This window comes from Cebidichthys violaceus, unplaced genomic scaffold, assembly GCF_023349555.1.
Source record: "Cebidichthys violaceus isolate CVI_PGR_0920_01 unplaced genomic scaffold, fCebVio1.0.p SCAF_41, whole genome shotgun sequence".
In the NCBI taxonomy this organism is placed as follows: Eukaryota; Metazoa; Chordata; class Actinopteri; order Perciformes; family Stichaeidae; genus Cebidichthys; species Cebidichthys violaceus.
In genome coordinates, this window is record NW_027176606.1 from 267738 (window position 1) to 278977 (window position 11240).

Consider the following 11240-nt stretch of genomic DNA (forward strand, 5'->3'; position numbering starts at 1 on the left):
GACCAATCCAACACGTGTGAGCTCGCGCTGGTTTCCGCTGTTTTGATTGACTCGTTGTTGAGAGTTGCGTTTAGGGACGTCCGGATTTTGTAAAAAGAATCATAAAACTATGCTTTGAAGTGAAAAAAAACCTAAATATGTGGTCCACGCTGTGTATATCACCGGACAGTACAGCAAAATGAATAATTCCCTGAACAAACGGCATCATTGTTTCGACGGACTTGGTTGTACAATTGAATTAAAGAGCAGGCAAGTTCGTATTGCTGCTTGTTGGAGGCTTTTATTTTGACACTTTTACCCGGAAGATACAATGAATCGTCGGTAGTCAAAGGTCCAGAAGTAGACTTTGTCTTTTAAGAAATTCTTCCACTGTTCAACCTCATATTCAGTATTGCATGAGTTGCAGGGTGAGATAATACTCTTGATCACATTTGCGTAATTGCATTAGTTTCTTATGCAATGTAGCCTTGTCTTGAGTTTGCCTTTAATACCAATCAAGTATTTTATCATTGCTGTAGCGTCGCCATGTATCAATAAGTGTATTCATTATTTAAGAGACATGTCAAAAAAGTTGTTTCCAACTCTGTTAACTAATTGCTTACTTCTATCTCTGCACTTAGCTTGTGCACCACTGCTGCCAGATGACCTCTACCCTAGATACCCAGTGTTTTCATAAACATAATATTCGTGACTATTCTGTGTTCACAGGTGATGTTGAGGAGTGTATTCAGGTGCCTTAGGACCAATCCCGTTGCTGGCCAAAGAAGTATGTCTCAAAGTAGCCTTGCTGGAAAGGTAGCCATAGTCACTGCCTCCACAGATGGGTATGAATTACATTATGAATTCCTCTTTTGTCTAAACTCTCCAAAAAATATGATGATGATGATAATTGTATTAAGCTGGTATTGAGAGCATCCTCACTGGCTTCGCAATAAGTGAACTGTAACCGCAACACACCAGGTCAAGACAGGAAAAGGCTCGGCGAAGTGACGCATCAAACCAGCTGTCAAAAAATATTTGGTCATGACTCATGAGCTACCATCCCGTGCTACAATGTACACCTAGACTATGAAAAAAGTGACTAAACTTTTAGTTTTACCATTTGAATACCAGTGGTGGTGTTTTTGTACACTAAATTGTCCTTAAATGTTACACAGTGGAACACATTGCATGGTGCTCACTATGGGGAAATTGGCTTTATCTATTTATTCATTCATTCTACCCTTTTCTTTATGCAGTTTTTATGTTTTGACTGCGATCATTTGGTGTTTTTACTATTTGTTTAGGTCTTCAGTGCAGTCATGTTGTGTTTGGAGTTTCCTGTTTAGTTTTATCCAAACTCTCTAAAGTAAATGTCCCTACATTACATTGAATCGGCCGAAGGATGGCACCCCCTGCTGTGATCTCAAACAATTGTCTCATAATAACGTCATGTGAAACAGCTACAACTGTTGCAGACTTGATCCATTGTTGAGATGCTCTTCTGCTCCTCCTCTTAATCAGAATTGGTCTGGCTGCAGCTCAGGCTCTTGGAAAGAGAGGAGCCCATGTGGTGGTGAGCAGCCGGCGGCAGGCCAACGTGGACAAAGCCGTGGCGCTGCTGCAGAGCCAGAGCATCCAGGTGACTGGCACCACCTGTAACGTTGGCAAGGGAGAAGACAGGGAAAAACTGGTCCAAACGGTGAGTCCACATGGCTGAAAACCAGCAATTATGAGCTCGTCGGTGATTCGTATGACTCATAACCTCATTAATAGTCTCATTCTGTGTTTGGACTAGACTCTGGATCAGTGCGGAGGCATTGATATCCTGGTGTCCAACGCAGCGGTCAACCCTTTCTTCGGCAACATCATGGACTCCACAGAGGACGTCTGGGACAAGGTACACGCCACAGACGAAGCCCCGGGACTCGCTTAACAAGCATACGAAGAATTGTTTGAATGAGTCTGTGGCTCTGAAAAATCGTTCTTCTTCCTCCATTTATTTATTTGACTATGGGATCCTTTCTCTCTAGATCCTGTCTGTAAATGTGAAATCGGCCTTCCTCATGACTAAGTTGGTGGTGCCTCATATGATGAAGAGGGGGTGAGGGACGAACTAAAAGACAATCCAAAACAACAATAAAGACTTTACAACTCCACGCTGTATGTTTAACCACAAATGCTCTGTATCTTCCTTCTTTTAGAGGGGGGAATGTGGTATTTGTGTCGTCTGTGGCTGGATACCAACCGATGCAGGTCAGTGAGAGAATAAACAATGTTTATATGAAGATAAATAGGTCAAGTCCAATGTGCATGTATGCATGTTAAGGACGCCGTGTCTCCGTCTCTGCAGGCCCTGGGCCCTTACAGCGTGAGTAAGACCGCTCTGCTGGGTCTGACCCGGGCGCTGGCCCCTGAGCTGGCCCACGGTAACATAAGGGTCAACTGCGTGGCTCCTGGAGTCATCAAGACCCGCTTCAGCTCTGCGGTGAGGAGGGAGAAACACACACAGTTGTCTTTGTATCACACGCTGAAATCCGGTATTTAAAACCTGTGTTTTCTTCGTTAATTCATGAAAGTCTCTTTAATACACCGTGTTGTTCCAGTTATGGGGAAATGAAGACGTCGTGGAAGAGTTTAAAAAGCGGCTCAGCATTAAAAGGTACAACCCGTTGTCACAAGCGTCTGACTAATATGCTGAACTATGAACACATGAATACCATATTTCACATTGTGCTCTTCAGAATCGGAGAGCCGGAGGAGGTCGGTGGAGTGATTGCCTTCTTGTGCTCCGAGGAGGCTTCCTACATCACCGGAGAGACCGTCACGGTGACCGGAGGGATCGGCTGCCGACTCTGAGTCAACAAACACTGTGTTCCTGTGTAGATATATATATATATATATATATACGTTTTGATTACATTATATTCTCAAGTGTTGACACAGCACAGCCAGAATACATCTAAAAACCTTAATACCAGAGCTCATATAAGCCGCGACATTTTAAATTAATTTCAACAGTCTGTGTGATAAGATGACATTCAATTTCTAAATAAATGTGAAGTTTTTCAGTCAATGATACATGTCCCTATGTGATGTATTAGTACTCAAATATACATACGATTGACAAACCCAGTTGTGGGAGGTTTTTAAAACGACTCACTTATTCCTTCCACATGACATTAATTGGATGAAGGAGCGGTTCAAGAACACATGTTCACTGAGCACATGACGGGTTTAAAATATTCTGGTCTTTATTTACTGCACAGTAACAATTTAAAATGACACATACGTTTGCATGATGAGAGCCTATAATTTAATTTTCCACACTGATAAACCACTGACAGTTAATATCTGATTCAGTTACAGTGAAATCATAAATGAAGAGAAAGGTAACGATAATAAATGTCCATCAGCCACAGTGGCCGGTGAAAAACAAAGTATTTTGGGATTTTCTTTCAATGCAGCTGGTGGAGAAAACCCAACGTAACCACAGTTTTAGTCCTCTGGCATCTTTCTGGCCACCCATCTGGGCAGTAAAAAAAAAAAAAAAAAAAAAATCCATTTCATCATCTGCGTTTTCTTCCAGCAGATGTCAAGTCCCGCCGCGTCATCCCGGGCTTCCAGTACTCCCTCAGAGTGGGAACGTATGTGCCGTGTTTGGTCTTGTAGTAGCGCTTCATGAACAGCTGAGGGAGACAGTTAGGGGAAAACACGGATGACGGATCAAACTTTATTGAAACGTCAGCACAACTGTGAGGAGAGCAATATTTATTCTACCAGTGAAAACACTTTTCATTGACGGTCAGGGTGTTATTTGGTCAATTTAAAGGCTTAAAGTGGTTTGAAATGATGCATAATAGAGTTCATCTTTCTTTGTTAGCCTGCAATCATGTTACAAAGAAGTCAACAGAATATTCCTCAGGATGAATTTTGCCAGATTTTTTTATTTTTTTTTTAAATAAATCAAGGATTCAAGGTATGTACTTATTTTAAGCATTGTCCCTGCCAGTGGGAACCCTGTGTTTCTCATGTTTGGAGGATACATACCCTGACTTTGAAGTTCTTCGTCGCCTCGTCCTCAGAATCAGCTACGTAGTCGTCTGTGTCTCCTGGAAGGCCCGGCGTCACTAAACACAAAATAAAACAGTTAGAAATCTGTGCAGGAGATTTTTCATTGTTGATCTGGTTTCTTTTTTTCCCAATTCTCTTCGTTCAAGAGACACGATGCGTGAAGTCACCTGTGTTACGACGCTGCAGAGACGGAGAGCTGCTTATACTCGGTAATACAGGAAAATTTCTGTCGAGTAGAAACAACACAAATCTATTACTACGCTGCTTTTCTAGTTTAAGTCTTAAGAACACCACGAAACATTGAAATGCAGTTGAATCATAAATATGTTTCTCTTTATAAGACCTGCAATTCTAAAAGAACAATATAGATATTTAAATGACCAATAATATCTGACAGAGACAGAAAAAAACAAATGAAACCGGAAACATTGAACTAAATCAGTTGGCTTTATTGCATTTGTAGGACAATGCTAGTTTAAACTATTGTATACATCAGTAAAATGAGCTCCTGCGAGGTCAACGTAAAATGTCTGGTTCTGCCATGTGACTGCAGAGATCACTGGTATGTTTTAAATCAAAATGTACAACACAAGAAACCAAGGCAGAGAACAAGCTAGTTAACAAAATCAAAAAAAAAAACAATGTAATTCAGCAGGTTTTTAAAGCTGGTAGCTGAAGTCTTGCACTACAAACTTGGCGTTAAGGCGTATTCGGCACCATGTGCGCTGTATTCCCTTATCTCTTACTCTTTGTCGTCCAGACCAGAGTCGTCCGAGTCAGGCTTCAGAGGTCGGCTGTGAATCCGTGTTTCAGCTTTGACCGGTGACTTCCTCCTCGGAGCCTCCTGCTTCACGTATAAGGAGTTACCTCCTCCATCAGCCCCGCTAGCGGTCGTCATTTTTTCAACAATAACTCTGGGTTGGCTCCTCAGGCAAGAGACAAAGATGGAGCAGAGGAACGGATCTTCAGGCAGGTGCAGCGTTTTGACGCCCAGCTGGGTCATGCAGGTCTCCAGGGCTGCTCCGCTACTCTCCTCGTTTCCTACGGCTCCGTCTCCTTCGCTCTCATTTGTCTCCTGGTCACCTCCGTCCCGCTTGACAACGCTCGCTCCATTTCTCAAACTCCTGCTTATCCTGTTTTTCCCAGATGTGGACAGGCCAAACACTTCCTCCTCCCCGTCGGAGTCACCTGTTACTTCGTCAGGTTGCTTGCGTTTCATTCCACTTCTTCTTTTTGATGCGTTCCTCTCGCCCTCCACTTGTTCTTCACCATCTTTTGGTTTGTGTCTCTCTTTAACCACAGTGTATTTCAGGTTCTCTTTGGGGTGCAAGTGCTCATTTGTCCTGATCATAACTGGCACATCTTCATTAGATATTAGTCCGATAACAGGTGTGATAAATGCCGTTTTGTCTCTCGTCTGTGTGCCATGGGACTGGTCCACTCCAGACTTTTGGGCTCCCGTTGGTGGATTTGAAGGTATTCTTCCAGAGGGTGGCAAAGAAAGTGACGCTAGGATGGAGTCTCCCATGTTTGGAGGGAGGGATGCTGTAAAAACCAAACAACAACATAAGTATGATGAGAATCAGTAGTAATTTACAGTCATTCTAGCTAAGAAGATAAACTCAGAAGTTCTACCTGCAGTCTCCAGGTGACCCAGACAGGTTTGATGTTGAAGCAAGATCTTCAGGAGCTGTGGTTGGGTGGCCGCCCGCGCACACTCCTCCAGGACAGGGGGGGCGTCACTGAGCCACGACACGGTCTGGACACAAATGATGAATACATAAACCGTTTCTTTCATTTTGAAATGAAAAAGGAAGGTGTGGTGTGTGACAAATAAAAGGGAAGCCGTTCTCAAAAGCACCAACTACCTGAGCGAGGCTGGGAACCGGGAGTAACTGGTCCAGACGAATCAAAAACTCCCACAGCAGCTTCTCCAGCTCCTGGTCATACTTTGGACCATAATCCACAGGAAACTCCTCCTGTGAGAGGAGAGAAGAATGTTTGGCCTTCACATTCCTACGAACCTCTACTGAGAAATGACCACGATAGAGACCGATATCAGGTCTGCTGCTGTATGATCGCAAACAAACATGAGGAGAGGGACTCGCCTTGAAGAAGTGTTCTCTCTCTGTTGGGTCTTTTAGCAGAGTGTGAACCAATGAATGGAAATTTTCCACTGTTCTCAGGATTTTTAGATCCCTTCTCTAGCGGGAAAAAAAGCAAAAATTACACCTATTCCCATACAAGAGTGATAGCATAAAATGAGTCATATATGCATTGTAGCAATGTGCAACGGAGCATTAAGAGTATGCTGGGGGGAAAAAAAACAACCTACAAAGTGTTTACAGTGACAAAAATCTCAATGCAATTTTTTAAATCTTGAACATTAAATTCAATTTACCATAGTAGGAGAAGAGGAGGATGACAAAGCAGCAGGAGCGCGCATCCTCTGCAGGTGTGGCGTGATCACCTTTTCATCTGGCTGCGTACAGCACAGCTCCAAGATTAACTGAAAAGAACAGGTCAATGAACCGCAGTCAAACCGGTAATAGAATACTGAAATAGTGCAGATATGGTGATGGTGTATCTATCAAGAAGGACAACAGAGACAGGAGAGGTCTCACTAGAGTCCCATCAGAAGCTCACCCGTCCTCTCAGCCCCAGTGCAAGCTTGCCCTGGTGTCTCACAGTGAGCAGCCCCGGGACGGTCTCACAGGCGGAGGTCACGACTTCCTCCACCACCCCGTACTGCATCACGTCCCTCTGCTTCATCACCTTCCAGAGGGCTGCGGACACCAGGCGCACGGGCGGGGCCAGGAGCTGGAGGGCAGCAAAGGGAAGGCTGATATCTGAGCAGGAGAGAAAAAGGAAAAGATGGGACAACAGTGGTGCATTCACAGCAACTAATCCGACTTAAAATGTGGCACTGCTGGCTACAACCCAATCAGTGATGCTGGAGTCTCCCATCAGCTGACTGAGCTACCCAGCTGTGTCTGACAAGATATGGCATGACTCCACTGACAGCCACAACCTAAACTAACATAACTAACCTCGTTCAACATAAACCAGGTTCACTACAACAGTTTAAAGGCTATTAATACTCACCATTTTCCTTGCGTTTTCTTGTAGCCATGTCACTCAAACAGCTAGTCTATGGAGGTTAACACTAATTGACCACAAGCTGACGTTAATTTAACGCTAGCTTAGCAACTTAGACACATTACTGCACGAGTAAACTTCAAGCTGACGCGGAACTAACCGTTTAACGGAGGCAAAGTTGTCAAGGAAACGCAGCTGAGGTTATGTTTACTCTGCACTGTGTTTAGTTTGTCGTTACACCCTATCGTTGTTGTTGTTGTTGTTGTTGTTGTTGTTGTTATTGTTTAGCTGTCCGAAACAAAGCTCCGTCAAAAGTTCTGCTTCTCATCCTCCCGCCATCACTGGACGTTGTCAATCTTATTCTCATTCGCCTGCACCGAGTGGGCGGTGCTTACGCGCGTTTGGCATGAAAGACTGTTGGCTCGGCCATGAAACTCCGCCCTCGCGGGCACTATGATATTTAAAAACAAGCGCAACCATCGATGTTAACAGGACATGACGCAGCAGCAGATCCGACAGCCGTTGGTCCCATCTGTTTTACTATTTCTGTGATTTTACCATATGCAGTCTATGGAGTTTACTTCTTAAATGTGTTATAAATAGTAAAAATAGTATAAGAAACAACAACATTTGAAGGTAATGATGTGAACAATATTATTAACTGTCTCACTGAGCTTTCTGCTGTTGTTATTATTGCCTTGTTTTTGATGCTTTGACTGTCAAAGCACTTTGTGAACTTAAAGGTGCTATATAAAAAAAGTTATTATTATTATTATTATTATTATTATAGTATTTTAAGAAGCATTGGGCACGAATTATATGAGAATTAAAACTAAGATAATTGCCCAGAGAAAAGGCCAAAAAAAAGAAAATTAAAGAAACAAACTGTTATACAAACCATGATAGGTATCAATATGAGTTTATATCCCTACAATGAGATAAAATTGCTAAAATGTTAAGATATTAATATTGTCGTAATGTATATATCTCTTAGAAGTAAAAAAAAACAAATATAAGGAATCCTTCTCAAAACTGTTTATTTGTGTAATATGTTCCGATACAATTAGCTTTTATTGAACTCTCAAATATTAACACTGGTATCAACCTCAAATACCCAGTATCATTCGTGCTGTAGAGGTATTAACTCTTGTCAGATGCTAAAAGAATGTCTCTCACATGCACACACAGATGAACTTTGCTCTGTGATTTTTTGTATTTGAGTTATCACCAGGCTCGGGGCAAAGTCCATCTGCTGGGTCAAACACAAGTAGTGCTGACATTATCACGATTTGTTTCACCAAAACAGCTCACCAAAAAAAACAAGGCCGTGAGAAGAGACACCAGGAGACCGATGAGCATGGATACAACATCTTCATTTATCAAGTAAGTGGAGAATTAGTTTTGGCCTGTTGGTATTCTAGTGATTTGCTTCATGATCCCTCTGCTTGATCAACGATCCAAACAACATTGTGTGGCTGTTGGAGCTCCCAAAATGAATGTAGGACTTATGTAAGAGAGTAATTAACTCAATTTAAGATGTCATTTTAAGCTGAATCTTATCTTATGACATATTCAAGTGTTGGCCTGTTACACAGAAGACGTTTTGACATGTGACTCACACATTAAACGATCTAAATACCTTTCTGTGTGGTATTTCCTCAGATCTGTGACCAAGCGAGTGTGGTCCCCACCACAGCGTCCCTTCAGAGTCTGTAGGCATGACCGGGAGACCAGGAAGGGCATCACGGCCGGGACCCTGGAGGAGCTGAAAGAGAGGGTGAGAGTAAATTCATTAATTAAAAACTTACATAAAAATAATGACAGAAAAGGTTCTGATCAGGGTGAAGCTGCTTGCCGTATATATAACACAATATAATAAAAATGAGGAAAAGAAAATGTAAAATGAAAATTGATGGTGAAAGGAAGAACTAAATATATAATAAAGTCTTATGAAATAAAAAATGATAAAGGCGAAAATAAGCAAATAATAGTATATAAACCTCATTAAGAATTTCTTCAGAATGAAACCAAAAGCTTTATTACTTATTTACTAAAAATAAATGTCAATAATCAGCATGTTTCAACACCATAATGGCTATCTTGTCTAAAATCTTTGTCAGAGCCTTGATGATATCCAATATGTGATCACATCATGAGTCAACGCCAAAAGATTAGATGTAGCCGAGGGCCACACTGAATATTAGTTGTATGTTTAATTGACTTCCTGGCCGATTTAAAGTAGCTAAAATTGCAGTTAAATGGAAACATGAAGGCGTTTTCACCAGTTTGATACAAACAGCTTCATATTTCTATGAGAATAAATACTGTTCTGGTGTCTGATTTTCTATGTAACTGGATTCCCCCCCAAATAAAACAGTCGTCATACACAACAGGACGGCGTACTATTTAGGAGGTTGAAGCTCTTTGTTCTGTCGTGCACTAATCTTGAATCTGTGCTGCAGGTGTGCCAGGCTTTGCTGCTGTCCCTGTCTGCGGTGTCTCTGTCTCTGGCCTGCGAGGAGGACGGTACGGAGGTGGACTCCGACGAGTTCCTCATGACCCTGTCTGACAACACCATGCTCATGGCCCTGGAGCCTGGACAGACGTGGAGACCACAGTCGGTACGTTTGCCCAAATGTTATTTATTTCATAGCCCCTTATGTACTTTATGTTATGCCTCACACAGGCTTTTTTTTGTCTATTATGGCAATATCTAATATGCTCTCTGATCCACCAGGGTGCAGTCGTGGCCAAATCTCAGGAGCACAACAAGTCTCGGACCGGGAGAGACATAGCTCGCGTCACCTTTGATCTCTACAGGATCAGCCCGAAGGATGTCTTTGGCTCCCTGAATGTGAAGGCCACATTTCAAGGCCTGTACTCCGTGAGCGCCAACTTTGAATGTCTGGGGCCCAAGAAGATCCTCAGGTAAGTCAGACGGAAGAGGGTGAAGGGGGCTTTTTCAAAGGGCCACAAGTTGAATCTTGGGGGTTGTGAGATGATTAATGGGAAAGGAAAGATGAAAAAGAACAAAATCTACGACAGAAATTTGTATTCATCAACATTTCTTTTTTTGTGAAATATTTTCACCTCTTGTGGCCTCAAACGAGTTCTCTAAATGAGTTTAGAGGGGAAGTGTCTCTATTGTGGAACTGCTAACAACTCATAGAAATGAACTGTTTTTTTTTTTTTATGTAAAATCGGAATCTGAAAAGTAAATGTAGTGGAGTAAATGTATGTTCCATCTCTGCGCCTTCAATTTGTCAATCTTATCTTCATTTGCATACTCAGCAGATGATATGACAAATACTTTGTGTGGATAAGGAAGAAATAATACTTTTAAAAGTTCAAATTTAGTGCACATTCCCGGTGACAAAGACGTAGTAATGTGACATTAAATGTGACTTGTTATCTTAAATCTGATGACACTCTGTCTCTGTGCCGTCTTCCAGAGAGGCCCTGCGTGTCGCCTCCAGCCTCCTGCACGCCGCCGGACAACTGCTCATCACTTCCGCCTCCATGATCCGCCGCATCATCGAAGGCGCCGAGCTGTGGCAGCCACAACAGAGGACGGAGTACACGGCCAGCTGGAACTAGACGGAGCCAAGAGAGACCTGCTCAGCTGAAACATCTGGTCTCATTGTTTCAATCGGGATTTGTAGGAAGGTCTGGAAAAATAAATGTCAGGAACAACAGAAGAAGCTTAGGGATGTAGCTGGATAACATGAGAATGTGCATTGGTATTAATGTAGTTTTCTTTTCTATTTTTGTGCAATATATACATAATATTATAGAATTGTACTTTATTTTTTGTTAATTCTGTGCAGAGTATCTGCTCTGGCAGACCCCTGTGTGTCATTTTCATCTGAAACATCACTGTCTATTGTGAAAAAAAAAGGAAATATGACAGCTGTAGTTTCAATGTAACTAATCACAAGAGGAGCTGTGTTTCGAACAATCAAAGTGTTTTACTGACAATGAAAAACATCTGCACGGCACACAAGGGACTCGTGGGTCTTTTGTAAAGTCCGTACATTTAACAGTATAACAACAACATAAAAGAACATTTCTCAAGCATGTGTCTCAAT

General features: G+C 42.2%; 3 protein-coding genes across 3 annotated transcripts; 2 read left to right on the forward strand and 1 right to left on the reverse strand.

The window, feature by feature from the left end:
• The first annotated feature begins 316 nt into the window (after window positions 1-316).
• On the forward strand, window positions 317-2939 carry dhrs4 (dehydrogenase/reductase (SDR family) member 4). Its single transcript, XM_068728166.1, has 9 exons — window positions 317-407; window positions 709-824; window positions 1504-1681; window positions 1778-1879; window positions 2013-2083; window positions 2184-2235; window positions 2333-2467; window positions 2586-2641; window positions 2724-2939. Exons 1-9 carry the CDS (start codon window positions 396-398, stop codon window positions 2836-2838), a joined length of 837 nt encoding a protein of 278 aa, XP_068584267.1. The 5' UTR covers window positions 317-395; the 3' UTR covers window positions 2839-2939.
• Window positions 2940-3222: 283 nt separating this feature from the next.
• tinf2 (TERF1 (TRF1)-interacting nuclear factor 2) lies at window positions 3223-7486 on the reverse strand. Its single transcript, XM_068728162.1, has 10 exons — window positions 7159-7486; window positions 6700-6902; window positions 6455-6562; window positions 6162-6257; window positions 5922-6032; window positions 5689-5812; window positions 4800-5598; window positions 4221-4279; window positions 4030-4109; window positions 3223-3668 (listed from the first exon to the last, which is right to left on the reverse strand). Exons 1-10 carry the CDS (start codon window positions 7184-7186, stop codon window positions 3549-3551), a joined length of 1728 nt encoding a protein of 575 aa, XP_068584263.1. The 5' UTR covers window positions 7187-7486; the 3' UTR covers window positions 3223-3548.
• Window positions 7487-8395: 909 nt separating this feature from the next.
• On the forward strand, window positions 8396-11226 carry cideb (cell death inducing DFFA like effector b). Its single transcript, XM_068728333.1, has 5 exons — window positions 8396-8535; window positions 8815-8929; window positions 9615-9773; window positions 9890-10080; window positions 10605-11226. The coding sequence occupies exons 1-5, from the start codon at window positions 8504-8506 to the stop codon at window positions 10747-10749; spliced, it is 642 nt and encodes a 213-aa protein (XP_068584434.1). The 5' UTR covers window positions 8396-8503; the 3' UTR covers window positions 10750-11226.
• Window positions 11227-11240: the final 14 nt, after the last annotated feature.